This window comes from Eptesicus fuscus, chromosome 4 (assembly GCF_027574615.1).
Source record: "Eptesicus fuscus isolate TK198812 chromosome 4, DD_ASM_mEF_20220401, whole genome shotgun sequence".
Lineage (NCBI taxonomy): Eukaryota > Metazoa > Chordata > Mammalia > Chiroptera > Vespertilionidae > Eptesicus > Eptesicus fuscus.
The window spans coordinates 196,482-223,679 of NC_072476.1; the positions used below are offsets into that span (position 1 = coordinate 196,482).

Here is a 27,198-nt window from a genome sequence, read left to right on the forward strand (position 1 = left end):
GACAAGACAGTAGAGTTTAATCTTCAAACTTGATGGACCTGGAAGCGTTCCTGTCGATATAGAAGACTTTGTTTGAGGCGGCGAAGCCGAGGCCGGCGCGCCCGCCATGCTTCCTGGTCAGGGCCCGCGTGTAGTCCTGCTGCAGGCTCTGCTGCAGGCTGCTGGCCGCCATCCTGTCCAGCGCCATGTTGGGCCTCCTGGTCTTGTCAGGGGTGCGGCCGAATGAGGGGGACAGATTTTTAAAGCCGCCCATAAGTTTGAGAAATTTCAGCTTCTGTTCCTCGTTTTCAAAACCAGCAGTATCCCACTGGCCAAACCGAGTTCCCTGTGTTAAGAGAGAAAAGGTGTTATTTTCCTCATTTCCAAAGCGCTTTCCCTTCCCCAAACCATTTCCCCAGGGAGGACCCAGCTGAGTAAGTGCTTGTTCCGTACCAGACACTTGCTCATCTGCATCAGGAATACTGCTACTCCTCCCACTTTACCGATACGCTGGCAGCTTAACTAGGACACAAGCCTAATCAGTGCCCCCACTAGAATCCCATCTCACATCTGGCCAGCACCAGAGAGCACCTTCACACGCCAAGCTGTCCGCCCGCTTTCCTCCTCCCCTAACTCATGGCTAATAGCCTGGCACACCTCGCCTCCTGGCCACCCATCCATCCACCAGCCCAAGATTATTGTCAAGTCAGAGGAGGAGGAGGAGGAATAGGGCAAGTGGCAATGTGAAAAGCACTTCTATTCACAGAAGCACCCAATCTGTAGCAGGAAGGGAGTGGAGGCTCAGAGAAGTAAAGGGTCGCACAGCCAAGTCAGAGGCTAAAGCCAGACCCCTGAACTTAGGGCTCACGATTCTGTCCAGAGCACCCACCACCCACGCACAAATCACCCACTTTCACAAAAATGCAGGTGAGCCCCTCAGAGCAGTGACCTAAGAAAAGAAGCCCTTCCTTTCTGAGCCTGCGGAGAGGCAAGAACTCAGCTCCTCAAGAAAACGAGAACTCTGAAGTCGTGTATCCCGGGTCAGGAAGGAAATGAACTCAGGACAGTCTGAGGCAGGGGGTGAGGGATCTCCGTCACTCAGTTCCGCACGCTGCCAGGAGGGGAGGGCTCAGGACACTGACAGACTGCCTCAAAGAGCGCTGGCATCGCACTTACTGTCCACGTCTGAGTTCCAGATGCTTCCGTTTTGCCTGACTCACGATCAATTTCTTCCTGCAAGGCCTTTCGCCTCACCTGAGCAAGGGGGAGGAAAGACAAAAAGAAATGAGACACAGAAGTGATCCTTTGAGCTGAAAACCCAGAACAAAGATGGGGCAGAGGGACGGGAGGGTGACAGGAGAGCATAGCTTTACTCAGCTGCAGCTTGGGGGAGGCATTTGTCTGAAGGAGCTCTGAGCATCTTAAGGACTGTGATCCCTGAGCCTGAAAGCAGGCAGGCCTCACTTCTCCTTGCTGAGCCTTTCCTGAAAAAGGAATTTTCAAGAGGCAGATCCAAGAAGGTGGCATAGGAGGACACTGAGCACATGGGATGTGCAGTACACTAGAGCAATTCCTCCCGAGAAACAACTGAGGGCCAACTGCAGCTTCTGCACCGCAATCAAGAGACCTCAGAGAATGCTGGGAACCGAGCGCGCTCTTGGGAGCTGGGGAGCTCTCCAGGACCGGAGGAACGGTGAGTGCCACTGTTTGCATTTCCCCTTCACTTAATAGTGGGTGGGAGCTCTATCCAGGGTCTCGGGTTCACCTGCAGGGCAACCGTAGTGTAAACCCAACCACCCCACCTGGACTAGCGCCAGCAGGACGCGGACGCCACAGTGTGCATAGAAGGGGCCCAGCACCTGGAGACTAATCGGCAGGTGCATCAGGGTGCTGCATGCTCCCGCTGTGTGTGTGCCAATCTCGCCGCCTGGAGCGAGTGCAGAGCTAGTAGGGTGCTGCCAAGTGCATACCCAAGCAGCCCTGCTCAGACCCAGCTTGTGCGACAGACAACAGAACAACAGGGAGCACCTTATGGATACCTGGATCCCGAGCAGGCCCACCCAGGTGACCAGGGCAAAGAGGCAGGCAAACGCCACGATGCCTCCCTCACCAGAAACCCACGTCTTCTGGCCAGGCAGCAAACCAGGCCCTGAGCACATCCAACCGATGACCAGCAGCCTGCCAAATAGCCCAGCACAGAGTCTACAAAGAGGCCACTTTAAAAAAATCTATATGGTTTTACTGATTTTTAGAGAGAGAGAGAGAGAGAAACATCAATGTGAGAAACATCTATCAGCTGCCTCCTACATGCTCCCTACTGGGAATCAAGCCAGCAACCTGGGCATGTGCCACTGGTGACACTTTGTTCATGGGACCACATCCAACCAACTGAACCACACTGGCCAGCGCCAGAGGCTACTTTCTCAAGACTGCGAGAGAGCTATTTCATCTCATTCATAGGAGTAAACACAGAAAGTCGGGTAAAATTAGGAGATACAGTAGGTCCCCGGGTTACGTCGGAGATCCGTTCCTATGACGTGACGTAGTGCGGTCCCACCTACATAAGCACCCACGTCACTCACATGGAGCACATACACAGCAGGAATGAAGTGAAACAGTAAAAAAATTTAAAAGTTAACAATTCCTGACCTTTACTTGTGGTAAAAAATAATAAAAAACATAAAGCACATATGTACATATATTGAAATGACGAAACGTTTTTTTTTATAAATGGGAGATGGCAACGTAACCACGAAATGACGTACAAATCCGACGTAACCTGAGGTCTGCCTGTACATGCCCCAAATGAAAGAATTAGAAGAATGCTAATAAAATGGAGAGAAGTAATTTGCCTGATAAAGAATTAAAAAACCCTTGGCGGGTGTGGCTCAGTAGTTAGTGTGTTGACCCATGCACTGAAGGGTCAGGGGTTCGATTCCCAGTCAAGGGCATGTACCTGGTTTGGACATTCATCCCTAGCCCCAGTCGGGGTACATTCAGGAGGCAACTGATTGACGTATTTCTTACATTTATATTTGTATTTACATCCTACCTAATAATAGACAAATATGCAAATTGACCATAAGTCCAACACACCCACAAGTCACGCCCACCATCCAATAAGAGTATGCAAATTAACCCAAACCAAGATGGCTACAGCCACAGAGAGCAAGGTTTCCTAGGTAACAGAGGAAGCCAAGCATTCCGCCTGCCCTTGCCAGGCCTAAGCCTCCACTCAAGCTACAAAGTTTCAATTATAGAAGGTAAACAAATTCAAACAAATGGCGGCAGAATGGAGCTTGAGAGAGCAGGCCAGGGTTGCCGCTGGCAACAGGGGTAGCAAAGCTTTCCGCACACCCTGGCCGGGCCCACCCACTTAAGGCAACAAAGTTTCAATTATAACCCCAACACAAATGGCTGCCGGCCTCAGAGGGAGCCCCAGGCTTGGCTCCGCTCCAGGCTACAAAGTTTCAATTGTAGAAGGAAAATAAATTCCAGATACCAGGGCCTCCGCTTGCCAGGGAGCGTGGCCGGCCTGCAAACCACCACAGGCCCCTCGCTCAGGCTGCCCCACGCCCCAAGGGAACCCCCACCTGATCCGGGACACCCTTCAGGGCAAACCAGCTGGCCCCCAGCCCTGTACCAGGCCTCTATCCTATCTAATAAAAGAGTAATATGCAGATTGATCATCACTGCAACACACAATATAGCTGCCCCCATGTGATCAAAGATCCTGCCCCCATGTGGACACAAGATGGCCACCACAGGATGGCCAGTAGGAGAGGGCAGTTGGGAGGCTACTGGCCTGCAAGGGAGGGCAGTTGAGAAGGACCAGGCCTGCAAGGGAGGGCAGTTGGAGGTGATCAACCGTGCAGGAGAGGGCAGTTAGGGGTGACCAGGCCGGCAGAGGAGGGAAGTTGGGGGCAAACAGGCTGGCAGCAGAATGGTTAGGGGGTGATCAGGCTGGCAGGCAGAAGCGGTTAGGGGAAATCAGGAAGGCAGGCAGGCGAGCAGTTGGGAGCCAGCAGTCCTGGATTGTGAGAGGGATGTCCGACTGCCCATTTAGGATCGGGCCTAAACGGGCAGTCGGACATCCCTTGAAGGGTCCCATATTGGAGAGGGTACAGGCTGGGCTGAGGGACAACCCCCCTCCGTGCATGAATTTCGTGCACTGGGCCTCTAGTATATATATATATTCCTCATGGTAACCAAAAACCTAAAAAAAAAATACTGAAAAAAAAAATGAAGAGAAAGGAACCCAAATAAAACACTGAAATAAACCAGCAAATCTAAGGCAATCAAGAGAGAAACTAGAGACCAAAAAAATTAACAAAATGGCAATAAGCACACACCTATCAGTACTTACGTTCAGTGCAAGTGGACTAAAGGCTCCAACGAAAAGACAGGAGGCAGCAGAAGGGATAAGAAAACAAGACGCATCTACCTAGAGCCGTGGTCGGCAAACCGCGGCTCACGAGCCACATGCGGCTCTTTGGCCCCTTGAGTGTGGTTCTTAGGCCAGCTTAGGAGTACCCTAATCCTATCTTATAAAAGAGAAACATGCAAATTGACCATACCTTTGCTATGCCAACAAGCCATGCCCACCAGCCAATCAGGAGCAGGTATGCAAATTAACACAACCAATATGGTGGTTAATTTGCATATCCTGGCACAGAGCGAAGACTGAAGACAGCATAGAGGGAAGCCAAGCGCTGCAGACGGGCGCGAAGCTGTGGAGAAGCAAGCGGGGTGTTGGGGAAGAAGGCAGGGCTGCGGAGAAGGGAGGGAAGCAGGCGGGGCTGCGGAGAAGGGAGGGAAGCAGGTGGGGCTGTGGAGAAGGGAGGGAAGCAGGTGGGGTGGCGGGGAAGGGAGGGAAGCAGGCGGGGCTGTGGAGAAGGGAGGGAAGCAGGTGGCGGAGAAGGCCACAGGAAGCCCTATTCTTACAGGAATCTTCCTGCAACGGGCCTCTAGTTAAGTTAATAACAATGTACCTACCTATATAGTTTAAGTTTAAAAAATGTGGCTCTCAAAAGAAATTTCAGTCATCGTACTGTTGATATTTGGCTCTGTTGACTAATGAGTTTGCTGACCACTGACCTAGTGTATGCCCACTGCAAGGGACTCCCTTTAGACTGAAAGACACAGACTGAGAGTGAAGGCCTAGCAAAGGCTATCCCGAGCTTTCTTTTTATTCCTCCTCTCACGGTATAGCCTTTGCTAGGCCCTTACCCCCCTGCTGTCTGTGTCCATGGTGATGCCTATATGCATGCATATAAGTCCTTTGGTTGATCTCTTACCTCCCCACCCCCCCCCCACCACTTCCCCTGCCTTCTCTCTGAAGTTTGACAGTTGTTTGATGCTTCTCTGTCTCTGATCTATTTTTGTTCATCAGTTTCTGTTGTTCATTATATTCCACAAATGAGTGAGATCATGTGATATTTATCTTTCTCCAACTGGGTTATTTCACTTAGCATAATGCTCTTCGTCCATGCTGTAGTGAATGGTAAGAATACCTTTTTTACAGCAGCATAGTATTCCATTGTGTAAATGTACAACAGTTGTTTAATACACTCATCTGCTGATAGGCACTTAGACTGTTTCCAAATCTTAGCTATTGTAAAGTGTGCTGTTATGAACATAGGGGTGCATATGTCCTTTCTAACTGGTGTTTCTGATTTCTTGGGATATATTCTTAGAAGTGGGATTACGGGGTCAAATGGGAGTTCCATTTTTAATTTTTTGAGGAAACTCCAATTCATAATTAAATATCAAAAAAAAAAAAAATGTCCTGGTACAGAAGGCTTCACAGGTGAATTCTATCAACCATTTAAGAAAGAATTAATACCTATCCTTCTCAAACTATTCTAAAATCTCAAGAGGAGGGAACTCCCAAACTCATTTTATATGACCAGCATTACCCTGATACCGAAACCAGACAAAGATACTAAAAATAAAAAGAATTACAAGGCCAATATCTGTGATGAACATAGATGCAAAATCCCTCAATGTGTTATTAACCAATGTCCTCATTTTAATTAAATGAATTCAATTTAAAAAGATGAATGAGCCCAGAAAAAGTCACTTTATTTTTAACAACATCTTCATTCTTTTATCTAAAAAAAACCCTCAACAAAATATTTGCAAACTAAATTCAGCAATACATTAGTAACATAATACACAATGATCAAATGGGATTCGTTCAAGTATGCAAGGATGGTACAATTAATGTGATATACCAGACAAACAAAATGAAAAATAAATATGATCTTATCAATAGATAAGTAAAAATTTGGCAAAATTCAATATCCATTTATGATAAAAACTCTCAGCAAAATGGGGAGTGAGGGAATATACCTCAGCATAATAAAAGCGATATATGAGAAACCCACAGGTAATATGTCATACTTAAAGGGGAAAACCAAAAATCTTTTTTTTTTCAGATCAGGAAGAACACCCAGGTTCATCACTTTTAGACAATATAAAATATGAAGTTCTAGCATGGCAATCAGACAGGAAAAAGAAATAAAAGACTTCTAAGTAAAAAAGAAAGAAGTGAAACTGTCGCTATTTTCAGCTAACAGGATGTTATATATAGAGATCCCTAAAGATTCCATTAAAAAAACTATTAGAACTGCCTTGGTCGGGTGGCCTCAGTTACTTGGAACATCGTCCTGTACACCAAATGGTAGCAGGCTTGATTCCTAGTCAGGGTACATACCTAGGTTGCGGGTTTGATCCCCAGTTGGGGCGAGTATAGGAGGTAACTGATGTTTCGCTCTCACATTGGTGTTCTTTCTCTTCCCTGCCCTCCCTCTCCCTCTCTCTCTAAATCAAGAAACATATCTTCAGATGAAGATAGAGAAAAAAAAGTAAAACAACTGTTAGAATTAATGAATTCAGTAGTTGCAGGATGTAAAATCAGTATGCAGAAAGCTATACATTTTTATACACTAATAATGAAATATCAAAAAACTAAAAAAAAATCCCATCTAAATTGCATAAAAATAATTACCTAAGAATAAATTTAAACAAGGAGGTAAAAGCTATGTACTTTGAAAACTTTAAGACATTGATAAAAGAAACTGAAGACACAAAGGAAAGAATACACTATGTTCATGAACGAGAACACTACGTATTGTTTAAACTAGAGGTCCGCTGCACAAAATTCGTGCAAGAGTAGGCCCTCGCAGCCCTAGCTGCCTCATGGCCTCGCGGCCCAGCCCCCCACCCACTGGTCGCTCCAGAAGGTTGTTCCAGAAGGTCGTTCTGGAAGGTCATTCTTCTCCCCGGTCTAATTAGCATATTAGCTCTTTTTTATATAGGATGTGCATATCACATAAAGCAATCTATAAAGTCAAAGCAATTCCTATGAAAATACCAATGGCATTTTTCACAGAACTAGAACGAATAACCCTAAAATTTATATGGAACCACAAAAAACCCCAAATAGCCAAAGCAATCTCAAGAAAGAAGTTGGAGCCGAAACCGGTTTGGCTCAGTGGATAGAGCGTCGGCCTGCGGACTCAAGGGTTCCGGGTTCGATTCCGGTCGGGGGCATGTACCTTGGTTGCGGGCACATCCCCAGTAGGGGGTGTGCAGGAGGCAGCTGATCGATGTTTCTCTCTCATCGATGTTTCTGACTCTCTATCCCTCTCTCTTCCTCTCTGTAAAAAATCAATAAAATATATTAAAAAAAAAAGAGTCACAGGTTCGATTCCGGTCAAGGGCATGTACCTTGGTTGCAGGCACATCCCCAGTAGGGGGTGTGCAAGAAGCAGCTAATCGATGTTTCTCTCTCATCGATGTTTCTAACTCTCTATCCCTCTCTCTTCCTCTCTGTAAAAAATCAATAAAAATATATTTTAAAAAAAGAAGAAAAAAAAAAAGAAAGAAGTTGGAGGTATCCTACTACCTGATTTCAAACTACACTAACAAGGCTAAAATAATCAAAACAGTATGCCACTGGCAAAAAAGCAGACACATAAATCAATGGAATAAAATAAAGAGGCCAAAAATAAAACCATTCTTGTATGCTAATTAATCTACTAAAATGGATGTAAGAATATACAATGGGGTAGAGACAGTCTATTCAATAAATGGTGTTGGAAAAACTGGATGTATACATGCAAAAAAAAAAAAATGAAACCAGACCATTTTCTTGCACCACGTACCCAAACAAACTCAAAATAGATCAAAGATTTAAATGTTCAGACCTAAAATCATCCAACTCCTAGAAGAAAACATAGGCCACAAACCCTTTGGCATTGGTTTTAGCAGGTTTTGTGTGTGTTTGTTTTTGGTGGGAGGGATGTCTCCTAGGACAAAGACAACAAAAGCAAAAATAAACAAACAGGACAACATCAAACTAAAAGGATTTTGCTCAGTGAAGGAAACCATCAACAAAACAAATAGGAAAACTACTGAATGGAAGAAGATATTTGCAACTGATATCATCACTAAGAGGATAATAACCAAAATATATAATGAACTCATACAATTCAACATAAAAAAAATCCAATTAAAAAATGGGCAAAGGAGTCATAGCAATCTTAAGAAAGAACAAGGAGGCATCACGCTACCTGATACCAAACTATTTTACAAGGCCATCATAATCAAAACTACATGGTGATGGCATAACAGACACATAGATCAATGGAACAGAATAGAGAACCCAGAAATAAACCCATGCCTTTCTGGTCAATTATTATTTAACAAAGGAGGCTAGGATAAACACAGTCTAGTCAATAAATGGTGCTGGGAAAAATTAGAGAGATATGTGCAAAAAATTGGAAACTAGACCACCTTCTTACACTATACCCAAGAATAAATTAATAAAGAATTAAAGACTTAAATATCAGGCTTGAAACAATAAAAATCCCAGAAAAAACACAAGCAGCAAAATCTCAGATATTTCTCATAGAAATATTTTTCTGATATATCACCTCAGGCAAGAGAAACAAAAGAAAAAAATAAACAAGTGGGATTATATTAAACAAAAAATTTTTTGCACAGCAAAGGAAACCATTAACAAAATAAAAAGACAATCCACTGAATGGGAGGACATATTCACCAATGATATATCTGATAAGAGGTTAATATCCAAAATTTACAAAAACTTATACAACTGAACACCAGGAAAACAAGCAAACCAATTAAAAAATGGGCAAAGGATCTGAACAGACACTCCTCAAAAGAGGACATACAGATGGTCAAGAGACACATGAAAAGATGCTAATCAGAGAAATGAAAACTAAAACTACAATGAGAATGGCTACCACCAATAAATCAACAAACAACAAGTGCTGGCCAGGATGCAGAGAAAAGGAAACCCTAGTGCACTGTTGTGGGAAGGCAGACTGGTGCAGCCACTGTGGAAAGCAGTATGGAGTTACCTCAAAAAAGTTGAAAACTGCCTTATAACCCAGCTATTCCACTTCTGGGAATGTGTCTGGAGAAACCTGAAACACTAATTCAAAATAATATATGGACCCCTATGTTCATTGCAGTGTTATTGACAACTAGAGGCCTGGTGCACAAAAATTCATGCACTTGGGGGGAGCAGGCCTAAGCCATTAGTCAGCTATCCTTAGCGCTCCCGCAGAGGCAGGAGAGGCTCCCGCCACCCCCACTGCACTGGCCAGCCATGAACTGGCTTCTGGCTGAGCAGCACTCCCCCTGTGGAAGTGCACTGACCACGAGGGGGCAGCTCCTGCATTGAGCATCTGCCCCCTGGTGGTCAGTGCATGACATAGCGACTGGCAGTTCCACCTTTAGGGTCGATTTGCATATTACCCTCTTATTATATAGGACAGCCAAAATTTAGAAGCAGCCCAAGTGCCCATCAGATGAGTGGATAAAAATGTTGTGAAATAATTACACAATGTATACTACTTAACCATAAAAAAGAAGGAAATTTTACCCTTTGTGAATGAGTAGATGGACCTGGAGAGCATTATGCTGAGAGAAATAAGCCAGTCGGAGAAAGACAAGTACCATATGATCTCACTCATATGTGGAATCTAATGAACAAAATAAACTGATGAACAAAATAGAAACTCATTTTGAGAGGGGTTACTGGGCCAGGTGGAAAATGTGAATGGATTAATAAAAATAACAACACAAAAACCAACTCATAGACACACACAACAGTACGGTGATTACCAGAGGGAAGGGGCGTCAGGGAAGGTAGAAGAGGGTATAGTGGGAATAAATGGTGACACAGAGAGACTTACTTGGGGTGTTGAATACACAACACAATATACAGATGATGTATTATGGAACTGTACACCTAAAACCTGTATAATTTTATTAACCAATGTCACCCTAATCAACTTATTAAAAAATAATGGGCAGAGGACCTGAATAGACACTTCTCCAAAGAGGACATATGGACATAGTGATATTGCAAATTAAATGCAATCATTAGGGAAATGCAAATTAAAACCACAATGAGATATCACCTCACAACTGCCAGAATGGCTACCATCAATAAATAAACAGTTATTGGTGAAAATTTAAAAATAGAACTATTTCACCCTAGCCAGTATGGCTCTGTAGATAGAGCATTGGCCCACAGATTGAAGGGTCTCAGGTTTAATCCCAGTCAAAGACAGGTACTGTAGTTGCAGGCTTGATTCTTAGCCCCGGGTGGAGGGGTTGGGAGAGGGAGATGTGCATTTGGGAGGCAACCAATTGATGTGTCCCTCTCATCCAGATGTTTCTCTCTCTCCATCTTTCCCCCTCCCTTCCACTCTCTCTAAAACAAATCAATGGAAAAATATCCTTGGGGAAGGATTAACAAAATAAATAAACAAACAAACAAACAAACAGAACTACATTATGACTAAACAGTTCCACCTCTGGGTATAGGAAGATATATGCACCCACGTATTCAATGCAGCATTATTTACAACTAGAGGCCCGGTGCACGAAATTCGTGCATGGGGGGTGGAGGTGACTGTCCCTCGGCCCAGCCTGCACCCTCTCCAATCTGGGACATGCCTCTCACAATCTAGGACTGCTCCCAACTGCTCCCTGCCTGCTTGCCTGATTTCCCCTAATTGCTCTGCCTGCCAGCCCGATCACCCCCTAACCACTCCCCTGACAGCCTGATCGACGCCTAACTGCTCCCCTGCCGGCCTGGTCACACCTAACTGCCCTCCCCTGCAGGCCTGGTTGCCTTCAACTGCCCACCCCTCCTAACCCAGTCACCCCCAACTGCCCTCCCCTGCTGGCCTGGTCGCCCCCAACTGTCCTCCCCTGCAGGCCTGGTCGCCCCCAACTGCCCTCCCCTGCAGGCCTGGTTGCCCCCAACTGCCCTCCCCTGCAGGCCTGGTCGCCCCCAACTGCCCTCCCCTGCAGGCCTGGTTGCCCCCAACTGCCCTCCCCTGCAGGCCTGGTCCCTCCCAACTGCCCTCCCCTGCTGGCCATCTTGTGTGTTGGAGTGATGGTCAATTTACATATTACCTCTTTATTATATAGGATAGCCAAGATATGGAAGCCATGCAAGTACCCATCAACAGATGGGTGAAAAGAAATCTGGGTACAGTGTGGCCGGTGTGGCTCCATGGTTGAGTGTTGACCCAGGAACCAGGAAGTCATGGTTCAATTTCAGGCCAGGGCACATGCCTGGGTGCAGGCTCAATCCCCAGTGAGGGGCATGAAGGAGGCAGCCGATGGATGATTATCTCTCATATCACTGATGTTTCTCTTTCTCCCACTCCCTTCCTCTCTAAAATCAATAAAAACATAAAAAATAAAAAATCCTATGTAATAAAAGTATAGTATGTAAATTGAATGAACAGCGGGCCAACCAGTTGGTGGGGGTGGTGTGGGGGAGGCCGGGCGAGCAGGTGGCACCAGGCCAGCCAAAGCGCATGCCAGCGGGCAGAGGGAGGGGATGGCAATGGGGCGCGGGCCTAAGCCATCAGTCGGACATCCTGAGGGCTTCCGGACTGCAAGAGGGCACAGGCCGGGCTGAGGGACCCCCTACTCCCGAGTGCATGAATTTTCGTGCCCCGGGCCTCTAATAAATAAAATAAAAAGCTGATTGGAGTGGCTCAGTTGGCTGAGTGTAGTTCCGTGCACCAAAAGGTCATGCACTGAAAGGTAGCTGGTTCAATTCCTGGTCAGGCCACATACCAAGGTTGGGGGTTTAATGCCCAGATGGGGTGCATATGGAAGGTAACCAATCAATGTTTCTCTCTCGCATTGATGTTCTCTCTCTCCTCTCTCTAAAGTAAATAAAAATAACTAATAGAGACAGAATATGCAAATTGACTGTCACACCGCCAAAAAGAAGGCAGTGCCCATAGCCACAAGATGGTGGCACCCAGTCCCCTCAGCCCTGCCGGAGATTACTATGGCAAGTGGACCGAAAGGTTTTCAACAAGTGTGAGAAGCAAGCCTTGGCGAGATCGAGGGAGTTGGTGGGCTCAGGGCCGCTGCCGCCCTGGGAGGCCCTCGGAGTTCGGTTCTGAAACCACAGGGTCCCGCTCCAGTGCGGGCTGAGGAGGAAGCGCCCCTGCCGCCCGCCCAGAGGTCCCTGGTTAAAGAAGCGGGTCCAAGTCACAGCCACGGGGCCTGGTGGGGCTTCTCACCCTGGACATCGTGGCTGAGCTCTGGCAGGGGTGACAAGCGCCTCCAGGATCACTGTCTGCCCCTGGGCCGCCTGCAGACAATAGTGGAGCAGGTGCAGGTTGAACATTTTAATGAAAATGGGATGCCTGCGCCCTGCGCCGCCACACCCCGGTCCCCGGCGAGTAGAGGGCAGCGGGATCAGGGGCGCAGCTTCAGGACCCCGTTAGGAGGCACTGGGGCTCTCAAGGGGCTGGGAACAGAGGGCCCAGTCACCAGCTGACAGCAGGACGGACCCAAGGTGCCTCCAGTAGCCGTCATACACCTAGCGCTGGGCCACGGACCCTCCCTCCGGAGCTCAGCCATAGGAGGTGCTGGCCCCGGGGTGTTTTTCCTGTTATCTAGCTGAAAGTACAGGAGGCAGTTGAATTAGAGTCATGATTGTAATTTAATTTCTTCAAACTCAGAGCTGTTTTCTTTCCAAATACATCAGGGGCCAGGAAACGTTCAAAGAACTGGGGAACCATTCCCAAATCAGGAAAGGAAGTCTGCCGATTTAGGCCCGATCCCTGTGGACAACCCCCGAGGGGTCCCAGATTTGAGAGGGTGCAGGCTGGGCTGAGGGACATCCCCCACACCCCCGTGCATGAATTTCGTGCACTGGGCCACTAGTATTTAATAAAGAAGCTGGGTACACCAGCTTGCATGGTGCACCTCCTGGCCTCAGTTTGGGAGCATTGAGAGAAGTGGTTCTGGTGTGGGCCAGTATCCATTTCTGTCTAGGCTGATCTCCTGGTAAGTGGGAGCTGGTCTTCCTGGAATTGGGGCATTTCACAACCCTGGCAGTACAGCAAAGTAACCACATGACTTGGCCTTGGACCATTACAAAGGAGGTGACTCAGGCAGTCACTAGCCTCACTGACCCTCATACAGGTGAAGACCAAAGGATGCTTCTCAAGGGTGCCTGCCCTGTTCCCAGCCTGGTTTTCAGTCCCCCCTGCAGTGGGCACAGGGAGGAGAGCCTCAGCCTGAGGTTCCCAGTCACCAGCTGGCCCGCAGCCAGGCTGGCAGTGAGGGTCTCCCACCACGACGTGGCGAAGGCAGAGCTCCCTGCATGGAAGGGGGGCCACGGGAGCCAGCCTGACAGCCTTTGGAGTCATGGGTGCTTCCGAGACCAGGACCTTGTGGCCTGATAGGAGGGGCGTGGCAACACACATGGGAGGGGGATGAGGATGGGGCCATACCTGGTCTATGTGTGCCTCGTCCATGTTGCCCTTCTTCTCCAGCACCACCTCTAAGTCTGTGTCAGGCTCCTGCACAGGAGAGCAAAGGGAGTAAGAGTCAAGCATCTGCTGGCCTCTGTCCCAGCAGCCCTGCGGGGTGAGATCATGACAGAGTCCAGAAAAGACCCAAGATCCCAGCACCACCCCAAACCCCATCACCTGCAGAATATCTGACATCCTTTCTCTTCCATGATTCTCCCCTCAAAACCATGGCACTGACCTATCTGACAGATGAAGAAACTAAGGTTCAGAGAGGTGGAGTGACTATCACCAGGTCACCCCACAGATCAGGGGCAGGACTGACACTAACCTAGGTCTCTCGACTGAGGCTAGGTGCATGACCTTTCCTGCTACGAGTCAACTGACCTCCCTGGGTGACACCAAACCAGGAGAGGCCAAGGGCCCCACCTATGGTGGGGGGTGGGCGGTGGTGGAGAGAGCGCAGATAGCAAGGGCCAGGAAATGTAGAGGTGGGCTCAGGGTCCTGATGGGTGTGGGGAGTGGGGCTCAAGCCTACTCAATTCTCCTCCATACCGCCCACCCCCACCCACAGGTCCTGGCTGCTGCCTTCTCACCTGCTTAGAAAACCATGAGTGTCTAACTCCTGCTTCCCCACCCCCAACCTTGGTCCATCCCACAAGCAACTCAGGTGAGCTTTAAAAATTCAATCAGAATATGCTGTACACCTTAAACAGACACAACTTTATGTCAACTATATCTTCTTTAAAAAAACCTCAGTCAGATCATGTCACCACTCCTCAAGACTCCTAGGGCTCCCATCTTATTTGCACAAAATCCAGACTTCTGTCACTGAGCCCCCGCCACCCCAGCCTCTGTGCTCCGCCAGGGCCTCTGCACTTGCTGCTTCAGCTGCACGAAAGGCCGGAGCCCTCACGGTCTCAGCTCCCAGGGGACATCCTCGCTGGCTGACTCTCTGACATGGCTGTGCTCACTGGCTCAGCCTCTGAGGGACTCTGACGGTGAGACCTCAGGCGGCCCCTTTCCCCTGGTCCTTCCATAACGACAATCGCCCTTCCCAACTGCATCTGGTAGAGCTGAGCACAGGCCCTACAGACACCTTCCTGCTGACCCAGCTCCGGGTTCGTCCTTCAGTCAGTATTAACTGAGCCCCTCCTCGTGGGCCAGACTCACCTCTCAGGAAGTCAGTTACACATGTCAATAAATCCCTCTTCTGGCTTAAGTCAGTTTAAACAAGGTTCTGACACTAAAAAGTTGAGTGCACGCACACACACTCCCAACGTCCACCCTGAAGGACAATCTACCTCTTTCCAAAGTTCTGCTCCTTTGTTCTCCTTCCTCTTCTTCTTCTTCTTCCTCTTCAGAGCTGGCTCCTCAGTGCCTGGTTCCTCGGCCCTTTCAGTGGGCTTCATTTTCTTCCTCGAAGGGGCCTTGAGGGCGTCTCCTACTGGGATGTATTCTGAAGCCTCAACTTTGACTGGCTTCTTTGCACACCTTTTCCTAAGGCTGCTCTCCATGCACCTGGAGGGCTTGGGGTGGCCAAGAGGGGTGTCTTCCTCCTGGTGGGTTTTCTTTTTCTTCTTCTTGTTCACGTTGTGTTCCCTGGGGGCCCCCTGCTTCCTTTTCTGCACCAACGCTGCCTGTTCCTGGTCATCCTTTCCCACTGAGCATGCGTGCAGGGCATCCCGAGCCTCACAGATCCAAGGGTCCCTGACTGAGAAGGCTGCTGCCTCCTGGGCCTTTTTCTCCTTGTGTTTTTTGAGCTTTCTGCCAACTCTGGTCACTTCCTCGACCTGTCTGGGGTCCAGGGAGGTCTTCTCCCTCACACCAGGAGACAGGGCCAGAGGCCACGAGGACTTGCTCTTCTTTTTCTTCTCCCCATTGAGGAACTCGGATGGGCCAAGAGCCCGTGACCTGGGGCTGGGAGACTTCTCTGTCTGCCCGGCACGGAACGTGGCCTCAGGTTCTAGGTGCTCCTCACAGACAGTGCTGTGCTCCTTTTTCTTCTTCTTCTTCTTCTTCACTAGAGGGGTCTCGGGTGCCTGCCCTTGGATCACACTTTTCGTGGGTGACATGGCCGTGGTAGGACAGACCTCAGGGTAATAACTGTTACTGTTCAGAAACAAGTACTGAGTTTCTGGTTCTTTAACCACCACCTTCTTCTTCTTGTTTTTCTCTGGAAGCCAAAGGCCCAGGTCTCCTCTGTGGTTCTTGGTGATCATTCCTGAAAAAGAAAAAAAAGGTACAAGTTATCCCTACACCACGCCACCCTGTGTACAGTTCAACTAGGTATTGCCAAAAGTCATGTTTCTTTGCGTGGATGGTCTGAAATGGTAGGGAATCAGAAAATGGGCATGATTCCTGTAGAGCCAGGGCAAATATGACCAAAGAAATAGAATGGAGCTAAAATTCACTCAGCCCCAGGTTCAAATCCAAACCGCTTCCTTACTTTAAGTCACTCACCTATTCTACCTGAGCTTTAATTTCCCATCTGGAAAATGGGGGAAATACCACTTCTCAAAGAGCTGTTGCAAAGAATAAAGTTGACTCTTTTTTCTTCACTTCTTTAAGCATGGTAATTCAACAGAAATTTGCCAACTTCTCCACCCTGTGCCTGTCATAGAGGGTATAACTGCAAGCAAACCAGAAACATCAGGCACCGCCCCCAAGGGCTCCTTTTATGGGTGTAGGGTAGGGTATAAAAACCCTGAGGCCAGCCCTTCTTGCCCATTCCCACCGCAGTGACTGTGGCAAAATTAACCCGTTAACTTGGTTCATCTAACAGCTCTTCCACTTTGTGTCTGGAAACTAATTCTCCCAACCTGCACTCCGGTTGACTTATTATCCCTATTACTTCCCCGTAACTCATAACAAGAGCAGCAACAAGGTATGGTGAGAACTCGTTAGAGCTGAAAACACCTGTGTTCAAGTGGTGACTCTGATAGTCTTGCCTCATAGCCATTGACTTCTTCAGGCTTCAGTTTCCTCATCCATAAAAGAGGGGTTGAACTAAATCGCGGTGGAGTAGGGGAGGGAGAATGAGGACAGCCAGCCTGCATGCTTCTTGTTAACTTTCAAATAAATTTCTCACATTTAATGACTGAAGGTGACACACAGCACCTTGGGGGGCGGGGGGTAATGTCAGGGAGGCCCCTGTGAGAGGGGCTGGAGCCCTCAACACATTTCAGCTTCTAGCTGGGCTATGTCTCTCACTCTAGTCCGCACCCAGTTCCTGCTGCTCCCTGGATAACGCCGAAGCCAGAAACCACATGCCCTCCTGGGAGGTTTAGACAGTGGGAGGGCAAGGCCAGGAGCTTCTCAGCTTGCAGCTCTCCAGCATCAGAGCCCCGGGCCTCATATTGGACCTGCCAGGCCCGAGGTAGAGCTCAGGGGCGTTTATACGGCTCCAGGAGCACCCGAGAGTCAGGGCACACCCACTCATCCACTCCGGTCTTGTTTTCTGCTGCACAGGCAGGCCTTTGCAGGTTTGGTTCCGGACCTCTGTAATAACGCCAGTGGCACCATAAAGCAAGCAGCAACCCTTTTGCTGGAGGGTGTTGCCTTCAATTTGTAAAAACACAACACCTGTGAAGTGCAATAAAGCGAAGCACAATAAAACCAGGCCTGTCTCTACGCCCAGAGCCTAACTCTGTGCCTGGCAGTAACAGGTGTTCATTGGTACTCACTGAATGAGGGATGCACACTGAAGATACAAGGCGAACAAGATGAAACACCTGCCATCTACAATCAAGTAGGTGTGGGAGGGAAAGGGGTGTAATCCTATAGAATAAAAGGCTAATATGCAAATTGACCAAATGGCGGAACCACCTGACGCAATGATGCCCACTGACCACCAGGGGCCAGATGTTCAATGCAGGAGCTGCCCCCTGGTGGTCAGTGCACTCCCACAGGGGGAGCCCTGATCAGCCAGAAGCCTGGAGCCAGGCTCAGGACTGATGAGCGTGCTGGGGGAAGCCTTTCTCCCCCTCCCTCCGGCCACCCCCCCACTGCCAGAGGGTGCAGGCCAGGCTGAACAACCCCCCAACCCGAGTGCACGAATGTCCTGCACCAGGCCTCTAGTAACACAGGTAATAGGGTAATGCAGGTTTTCTAACCCAGACTGGCACACTTTCTGAAGAACCGTTTTCCAGCTTGGGTAACTGCAGGTTGTTGGCACTAACCCCCGAGTCAAAGGAACTGGAGGGGGTGATGCGGATGGAGGCATGCTGGTTTGAACAGATGCTCTGAGATACCCAAGTGGAGATGCTGGGTGGGCAGGTGGATATATGGGGTTGAGGCTGAGGGCTGACTAGGCCCACACGAGCGACAAAAGTTTTGAAATATATGGATAATAATTAAGCGCTGAACAGAAAGAGTCTGAAACAGAACCTTAGGGAATAATGACATTTAAGGGGGGGGAGGGGCGCAGGGGAAGAGGTGCTGGCCAAGGAAGGGGAGAAGGTGCAAACCTGCAGAGGGTGGAGTGAAGGGAGCCCAGAGAGCGCTGGTGATGGAGGAGTGGCCAAGACGCCCAATAAAAACAGAGGGGCCGGGGAGACAGTCAGCTGAATCCTCCTCCTCTCCTCTCCGCCCTTCAGAACGCCCTGGCATCCACACGCCTTAGCACTGAGGACCCCTCCGCCCCCAAAGTATTCGCTCCTAAGGACGAGCAAAGCGCCATACTGCGTGCCTCCTGCAAACGCAAACGCTTCCTGCAAAAGCTTCTAACTTCTGGCGGCAGCTCAGGCTGGCAAACCGAGGCTTGGAAACTGGGACTCACTTGCCCTGGGTCCCAACGCGGCAACTGGCGAGACAGCGTTTGGCAGGAGGCCCAGGACTGGGAGCTGGGCCCACTCCCGCCCCCCGGGGTCGCGAGCGGGAAGCTGGCGCGGAGGAGGCGAGGCTGGTCGCTCCAAGGCTCCGCCTCGCTCCGGCTTCCGCACAGACACGAGGGGAGGATCCCGCTGGGGCCGGCTCCAAGGAGGGAGAACTTCCTGGAGGCGGCGGCCTCAGGCCGGGCGGGCGCACAGGAGGCTGGGGGGCGTGGACTTGGGGTGCCGGCCGCCCGCTGGGCGCTCGGTTCGCCGCACGAGACCCCCGCCTTTCCCCGCCCCTAGTCGTTGCCCTCACCTGCAGGTCACCCCGCTCGCCGCCACAGAACACTCTCCACCGTGACCCGGAAGTCGATCCTGAGACGCCGGCCCATCGCCCGCGCGTTCCAGCTTCTTCCGGGTCGTGGCCGGGCGGGGAGCGCGGTTGCCGTGGAAACCGCGACCATGGCGGCGCCCGGGAGGGTTGGCAGCCGCTCCGCACAGCATGAGGAGCGGGCCGGCTCCTTGGAGTCCGTTCCCACCGCGTGCCCCGCGTCCCTCGAGCGGCCCGCGGAGCCGGGAAAGGCCGCGGAGCAGCCGGGCAGGACCCTGTGGGAGCGGATCTGCGAAGGTAGGCGGCGCCGGGGCCAGGACGGGGGCGGGGCCAGGCCGGGGGCGGGGCCGGGGCCAGGAAGGGGGCGGGGCCGGGGCAGGAAGGGGGCGGGGCCGGGCCGGGGCCAGGACGGGGGCGGGGCCGGGCCGGGGCCGGGCCGCGAGGGTGGGGCTCAGGCCCCGGTGATTGACGCGGAGGCCCCCTGGCGGCTGCGCCGCTGACCCGCCGGGCCCCCGTCTAACGCCCGGGAAACCGGCCTGGAGGGTCCGCTGATGTTTCTGCGGCGCGGCCTCCGGTCTTCCTCCGCAGTCCGGGGGCAAGTTTGGAGCCGAGTGGGGAAAGCGGTGTAAAATCGGACCAGGTGGTGTGGACCATGGAGCTCGAACCTCCTCAGGGAACAGGAAAGAATCCTGGGCGGAGATGGGACCTTTATTCACACCTGGGCTCCCAGGACCCGCCCACAGAGTTCCTAATGGGGTTCAAGGAACCTGCCTTTTCTTGAGCGCCGGGAGAATTTTGATGTTGATAATTTGTGGCCCACGTGTTGAAGGAGCATGGGCCAGTCGCTCTTGGGTTTTAATCCCTCTCACTTTTAACCTTCCGCTAAGATCCCCCAATGGGTCCTCCCCTTCTCTGTGGCCCTGCACATCCATCCCCTGATCCTGAGGCCCTATACAAAATGCTCCATGTACGCTGGGCAGGTTATTTAACTTACTCTCTCGCTAAAGTGAGCGTAGTAATGGTACCTATTTTATGGTGTTAGGAGGATGCACCTGAATGGTCACAGAAAGGACTTAGAAAACTGATGGATTAACAGCAAGAGCTCAATAATGTTAGCTCTTAAGAAGTATTTTTTTTTTTAATGGAACTCCCATTTGACCCAGTGATCTCACTTGCAGGAATATATCCCAAGAAACTAGAAACACCAATCAGAAAGGACATATGCACCTCTATGTTCATAGCAGCACAATTCACCATAGCTAAGATTTGGAAACAGTCTAAGTGCCCCTCAGCAGATGAGTGGATTAGAAAACAATGGTACATCTACACCATGGAATACTGCGCTGCTAAAAAAAAGAAGGAATTCTTACCATTTGCAACAGCATGGATGGACCTGGAGAGCATTATGTTAAGTGAAATAAGCCAGTCAGTGAAAGATAAATACCACATGATCTCACTCATTTGTGGAATATAATGAACAATATAACTGATAAAAAAAAACAGATCGACAAACAGAGAAACATCAATGAGACTGTCAAACCTCAGAGGGAAGGCAGGGGAGGGCGGGGGTAAGGGGGAGAGATGAACCAGAGGACTTGTATGCATGCATATAAGCCTAGCCAATGGGCTCAGACACCAGGGGGTGAGGGCATGAGTGTGGGGGGTAGGGGGCAATGGGGGGTTAAGGACACATGTAATACCTTAATAAAAAGAAAAAATATATATATTTTTTCTGCTAAAAGTAGTATATTTTCCCCATTTCTCTGTCTAGTTGCTTATTACTAGGCCAATAAAACAAATTAATATTATATTTTTATCTTATATTCATACAGAATTCTGTTATTATAAAATACTGTTAGTAGGTCCATAGTTTTGTAGATAAATGAAATACACATCAGCAAATGAAGACCAAAAAAAAAAAAAAAAGTAATGTAAGCTCCTCAGCTCCAGGCTGTAAGCTCCTCAAGGTCAAGAACTCAGCTTGTTCATTCTTGTGGCTACATCACTACCTCAGCCATCTGACAGCACTGTCCAGTGGAACTTCCCAGTGTGGTAGCCACTAGCCACATGCAGTTATTGAGCACTTGAAATGTGGTTAGTACAGTTTTGGAACTGAATTTTTTATTTTACTTAATTTTAATAAATTTAGATAGCCACCTGTGGTTAGTGGCTACCGTACGGGTCAGCAAATGCTTGTTGACTGAAAAAAAGAATGAATGCATAGTATATGGGTCCAGGTCAGAGAAAGTGAAGGATTGAGAGAAGTGGGAGATAGGAGGAAGAGAACAGTGGACTCAAGAGTGGTAGATGCCCTCAAAGGCGATCCATTCCAACTTCCATCCTGTGCTCGCTTTCCTTCTCCATGCACACATTGCATTCTATTCAGAAAACCTTGTACCCATTGGTCCTTAGCTCCTTGGTGCTAATCACTCTACCCTAAAGAATCCAGTCAGATATTTGAACTTTGTTATCGTGACTGTCTTTTCCCCAGAGCTTTCAATTTTCCGAGCCAAATAGCTCTTCATCATACTTTTTGCTAGTGGTGTTTTGTTAGAGAAGCTGCTCAGCTTCCCCTGTGAGAGCGGAGTCATCCTGTACCCACCTGTTGTGTTGTGAGGATTAAGATGGTGTATGCAAAGGAGCTCAGCAGTGTTCCTGACGTTTTAGAAGTGCTCAATACGTATGTGTTATTGTTGACAAAGAAACATGCTTTGCATTGTGTTTGAGAATCGTGAGATTTATTTTAGTCAAACAGGCCGGTAGGGAGAAAGCAAAGAGGAAGAGGGCTCTCCGAAAAGCAAGGACTTGATAGGGTTACAGCATGAAGTTAGAGAGATCAAGATGGTGAATTGTACACACTGGTACACTAATGACTATTATAACTTAGAGGAATAAGCCCGATTTCTTAAAATGTTCTAACAAATGCAGTTTTCTATAACAAACATAGTAAATTCAGTTTCTCACAACAAACATGAGAAATAGGATTTGGGGGAAATCCTATCTTCGAGGTAAGTATTACATTCTGTTAGGAAATATACAATTAAAAAGCAAATTCCCTGCCCTGGCGATGTGCTCAATGGTTAGAGCGCCGGCCAACACAAAGAAGGGTCTCGGCTTCAATTCCTGGTCAAAGACATGAACCGTGCCTGGGTTACAGGTTAGATCCCGGGGGAGGGGTGGTGCAGGAGGCAATCAATCGATGCTTCTCTCTCTGTATCCCCCACCCTTCTCGAAAATATCTGGAAAAAATATCCTCAGGTGAGGATTAACAATAACAACAAAAAAGAGTACACTGGCTGAATAAATGTGGTACATAATACTCGTAGCAGCCTTGAAAGATTCAACATAGTGGGCTCTCAGTAAGTATCAAGGAATGAATCAGTAGATCAAGGGTCAAAAGTAATTTGCCATACTGTTTGGTTCATTTATTCATTCATTCAGCAAGTATTCTGTGGGAATATGATGGTGAGCACAAACAGACCCAGGTAATTCAGTCACAAAACACACAGTCTATTAAAGAGATTAATTTTTACAAATTTCAAAAAAGGGTAAAAGTAGTATGAGTTTTTAAGAAAAAGGACACTGTTACAAGGTTCTAAACTTGGATGATTTGACCTAATCTAGATCTAAAGTAAATAAATTTGTGTATTGCATATGTATGTATATTAGCAAGTGCATTGAAAAGATTAGGTTGGACCTATGCCAAATCTAATTGGCTGTTGGTTGTAAAGACATTATGTGTGATTTATACTCTCTACATGACATCTCTGTATTATTTGGAATTTTCTCACAATAAGCTCTGGCAATCAGATAAAGGAATAGAGCTGTCTATACCTTAAGTTCAGATAAATAGCTTTCGCACTATTTTGGTGATTCTCAAAAGGTTGGGGAAAGAAGGGTGAATCTGCATGCTTGTTTGAGAGGGGAAAAAAGTGGTAGATCTAGAACTATTGTGATGGGCAGAATTCTCAGTGGCCCAGCCCCCAAAATTCCCCTAGTGCACTTACCTCCCAATTATTGATCAATCACTAATCTAGACATTGCTGTCTAGAGACTTTTCAGAAGTAATTAAGTCGGTAATCAGTTCACTTTAAATTAGAGAGATCATTGTAGGTGGGCCTGACCTAATCAGGTGAGCACCTCAACTAAGTCAAAGAGATTGAAGCAGAAGACACTTCTGCTTGCCTTCAGTGAGCGAAGGACCATGTGAACTGCCCTGTGACAAGGCCCTGAGAGCAGCCTCTAGGAGCTGAGCGCAGTCCTCGCCACCAGCCAGAAAGGAGATGGGGACCCAGACCTACAGAAACTGAGTCCTGCCAGCAACCAATCCAGCTTGCAGAGCACCCCAGCCCTCGGATGAGGTCACAGCCATGGCCCACACCTTGGTTTCAGTCTCATGAGACCTCACCCACATCCAGACTCCTGACTCACAGGAACTGAGATAATAAATTTGTGTTGTTTTAAGTAAGTTTGTGATAATTTGTTATTTTGGGAATCAGAATTGCTTATCACCTGCCACCTGGTATACTTGTCTCCAACCTGATACCTAGTAATTAAAAAAATTTTTTTTTGCTTAGAAATGCTCTACTGTCTGTTAAGGAACTAGATAATGAAATAAAACTTGTGTCCAGGACAACTATATTCCATTAATATCCTCTTGCCCAGAAACCTTTTTTTCTCTCATCAATGCAAAGCAACTATACCGTTACCTTTAAAACATTGGCCTTTCCAGAAACACGCGTATCAGTCTTTCCTGGCGGGGGACTGATCTGGCCGCGGGCATTCTGTGCCCTCGCAGCAGCAGCCTTACCTGCAGAGCATGTGTGGATTGTTCTGTGCATGAAGCTCTCCAACAGGTGGGCTGTGATCAGCCTTGAAACCTGGCAATGGTCCTCCACCTCGCTGCGTAGGAGAACCACCTGGAGAACTTTAAAGCACTGATTCCCAGGCTCTTGCCCCAGACCTACTAGTATTGAATCAAAATTTCTGGGGTTGGGCCAATACAGTAGTTTCAAAAAGCTTCCAGGTGATTCTAACGTGCTGCAAGGATGAGAAACTGCTGGCGCTTACAGCAGGACTTCTCCAACGTCAGTGTGGGTACAGTGCAAGCCCCTGGTCTTACTAAATGCCGGTCAGCCCAGCAGGGCTGGGCCGGACTTGAGATGCGGATTTCTAGCTCCAAGGGATGCCGGCGCTGTGGGCCTGGCCGTGCTCTGAGTAGCGAGGGCTTATGGGCTGGCTTTTCCAGTCCTGTACTCCAGACGGGAGTCTTCCCTCTGCTGCTGCTGCCCTCCTCAGGTTTCCCTCTTTTTCTCTCCCCTCTCCTCCCTGGATGCTATATTCTTCCTAGGATCCTCCTCATTCTCTTGTAGTTATCATAATTTGGGTCAAAATCTAAAGTTGTACTCTCAGGAAGAGTCTTAAACTCTTTACATAAAGCCTGGACTCTTCACACAAGTGAATAATTATCTCATTCATTTTAAATAAGGAACTTCACATTAATTATTAACTTGTAATGGTCAGTTATTTTTCATTTCTGTAAACCCCCAACCAAGACAAAACTTAAGAATTTTTACTTCGAGGCGGGGAAATTACCTGGTAGACTGCAGTTAGGTGCGGAACTGATGGTTTGCCTGCACTCCTTTTAGAGTACGAAGTGGAGCTGCCCCCCTTTCCAGAGGGCTACAAAACCCAGCAAGAAGCCGTGCTCACCGTGAGTCCTGCCCCACCTGAGCCGTAAATGAAAGCTCTCAGATGAGAACAGTACTGACAACTGGGGACTGTCGCACAGTGTCACGAGTTAGGAAAGACACTGGAGCTAGAACCAGGAACGTGGGCCAGTCCTAGCTCTGCTTCTAACAGTGTGACTTATCTGTTAAATGGATCAGGTAATCCTTGACTAATTCACAGTGCCTCTGTGTGGCTCAAATGAGATCCTGGGTAAGAAAGGCCTGTACAGTGGAGTCCCCACATGTCCACGTTGGGGACAGTTACAGGCAGAGCAGTTTTCCCCAGGCAGGCCCAAGGAGGCAAGAAGACACCTGCATTAAGGGAGGAGGGCAAGAGCAGCAGCCAGGAAGAGAGGCCCTCGGGCAGTCTGCTTGGAGCAGAATAGGAACTTACTGGAGTTTAACATGAAGCAAGACCCTGAGAGAGGAAGGGACTTCAGCAGAGTCACAGGGGTGGACCCAAACCTAAGACTAGATTCCCAGTCCATTACCGCAGCTGCAGCTGTCAGAGAACCTTGTCTAAGAACTGACTTGACCTGGGATTGTTCTTTTTTCAAGGCGTCCTGTTCTTGCTTTATGGACGCACTGTTTTCTCACATTTCTCTGCAGATACCAATCACAGTCGCTTCCCTGAATTGTGCTTCTTCCAGGGCCAGTTCTTTGTAGATCTTGATCTTTGTTGTGTATGCTGTTGATGTTCTTTCTCTGTGTGGGAAGCGTTGCCTGTTTATTCAGAATGTAAAATGCGGGCCCAAGTCGATTTTTCTCTGTAGCTGGTATGGTTTTCTTCTGTTGTGCAGATGGGTTTGTTTTCTAGATACATCTGTTCTGTGATTAGAATCACTGTCTGAGAGCTCCCGGGGAGTGACTGATCACTGGAAGACTTTTATTCATGGTCCGAAGGCAGGTGGCCTCCAAATGAATGGTCAATTTTTTTAAAATCTTTTGACCACCAGCATGGCACCCAGAGTAGTTCTACTCCTTCCAAGGCTGTTTTTAAAATTTGTTTGTAGAAGAGCCATTGGAAAGGAGAGCTGGATAGAAAACGCTGCTGTGAGCCTAGCTTCACACATATTGAGGTGGCAGGAGCAGGCAGAAGGGAAATGTGGGCAGCAGACCAGTGGCGCCCCAGCCAGATTTTCACTTAACACTCTTGTCCATTGTCATCCCCTTTTCGTCCTCACCCTCTGAGGACGTGAACCTCTGAGCATGAAGCCCTCGGGAATCCTGGTGGGAAGATGGACTCCCATCCGCCCAGGTTTAGGCTGCTGCTTCCCCTCTCTTACCTGACAGCTCTAATTCCTGTTTCTTCTGGAAGTGTTGGCACATCTCATCCACGGATGGTCCTCCTGTTCTTCTCTCTATTAGAGGGTATTCTTCGATTGCCATTTATGTGTCTCAGGAGGGAAGAGATCTAAGACTTGTGCTCAATATGCCCCCTAGAACCTAAAGTCTGATGCAGAATTGTATTCCTGTCTTAGGTTACAAAAGAAAATGTAATTATTTAAGCTATTTATATGAATTGATTTTCTCCACCCCTGCCAGGTTTCACCGATGGAAGAAAGCCTTTTCCGTGGCTTCAGTGCAGAGCACAGTTTCCCATTTCCTCATTGGGCCACGGACTCACACATACCTTGCACTCAAATCAAATTGGAAACAATTGATCCCAAAACCTGTAAGTAAGGAAGATTTCCTCTTTCCTGGTTTGGGGTTTGTAACATTGCAAAACCACAAGGTGGGGGTGGGATGGACAGACAGACCTCAGAGAGACTATGTAAATAACAAATGTGTTCTTGTTTTAATTATTAAAAGAAGTAGCCTTTTTCCATTGATTTATCTTTAAGGTTGAAATCTTACCTAATAATAGACAAACATGTAAATTGACCATACCTCCGCTATGCCACCAGCCAATCAGGAGTGATATGCAAATTAATCTAACAAAGATGTCGGTTAATTTGCATATACCGTGCGCCGAGTGACAGGGCGGGCGGGAAGCTTGTGTCGTCGCCATGGCGACAGCACTGGCGTTCTGCCCCATCCCCAGTCTCTCAGGGCCTCTGGGCAGCGTGGGAAGGCGGGGCTGGAACAGAAAGAGGTGGCTCTAGGGCCTGAGCGGAAAGGGGCTGGGCCGGAGTGGAAAGGTGGTGCTGGCAGCTAGGGAAAGGAAAGCCCAGTCCAGCACCAATCTTCCTGCATCGGGCTCCTAGTATAATGATAAATAACTAGCATACTCTGATTCTGTGTTAAATAGAGAGGGACAAAAGGTGAAAAGTAGAAGAAAATACCATGCTGCCCTGCTTTGGGGGTTGAAGCCAGAGACATAGACCTCCTGCCTGTGCCCCACTTCCTCCAGGCCCCCCGGGGACAGGGCCTCTCCAAATGCTTCGTTCTGTTCTCTCTGCTCGTGTGCTTTGGGCCTTGGCAACCAGCGCCATCATGACCGTGCCATGGTGCTCTATCTGCTGTACCCTCTGTTCCTCTCTGACTTTAGTTCCCCCCTCGTCCTG

General features: G+C 48.5%; 2 protein-coding genes across 4 annotated transcripts in view; one reads left to right on the top strand and one right to left on the bottom strand.

Annotated features, from left to right (window-relative positions):
* KNOP1 (lysine rich nucleolar protein 1) lies at positions 1–19,024 on the bottom strand. 3 transcript variants are annotated; one of them, XM_008160011.3, is made up of 5 exons: positions 18,948–19,024; positions 15,122–16,041; positions 13,800–13,868; positions 1,156–1,233; positions 1–325 (listed from the first exon to the last, which is right to left on the bottom strand). In XM_008160011.3, exons 2-5 carry the CDS (start codon positions 16,037–16,039, stop codon positions 17–19), a joined length of 1,374 nt encoding a protein of 457 aa, XP_008158233.1. In that variant the 5' UTR covers positions 16,040–16,041; positions 18,948–19,024; the 3' UTR covers positions 1–16. The 3 variants fall into 3 exon arrangements, with proteins under 3 accessions (XP_008158233.1, XP_054570350.1, XP_054570349.1); XM_054714375.1 differs by lacking the exon at positions 18,948–19,024 and adding an exon at positions 18,598–18,819; XM_054714374.1 differs by lacking the exon at positions 18,948–19,024 and adding an exon at positions 18,287–18,578.
* Positions 19,025–19,053: 29 nt separating this feature from the next.
* IQCK (IQ motif containing K) overlaps positions 19,054–27,198 on the top strand; it is a 113,862-nt gene continuing 105,717 nt past the window's right edge. Inside the window, exons 1-3 of the mRNA XM_054714376.1 lie at positions 19,054–19,259; positions 24,611–24,675; positions 26,237–26,366. Of these exons, the coding sequence (XP_054570351.1) occupies positions 19,094–19,259; positions 24,611–24,675; positions 26,237–26,366 (361 nt within the window). The 5' untranslated portion in view covers positions 19,054–19,093. The remainder of the gene's footprint in view (positions 19,260–24,610; positions 24,676–26,236; positions 26,367–27,198) is intronic.

Bases quoted from the DNA above. Each gene is read 5' to 3' on its own strand.
- KNOP1 (XM_054714374.1), bottom strand. From the start codon at position 18,428: ATGCCAGGGCGTTCTGAAGGGCGGAGAGGAGAGGAGGAGGATTCAGCT. The intron at 1,234-13,799 runs GTATGGCCCCAT...CCCCTTGCTCAG, and splicing joins ACGAGGCACACATAGACCAG to GTGAGGCGAAAGGCCTTGCA. The intron at 326-1,155 runs GTAAGTGCGATG...CTCTTAACACAG, and splicing joins CTGGAACTCAGACGTGGACA to GGAACTCGGTTTGGCCAGTG.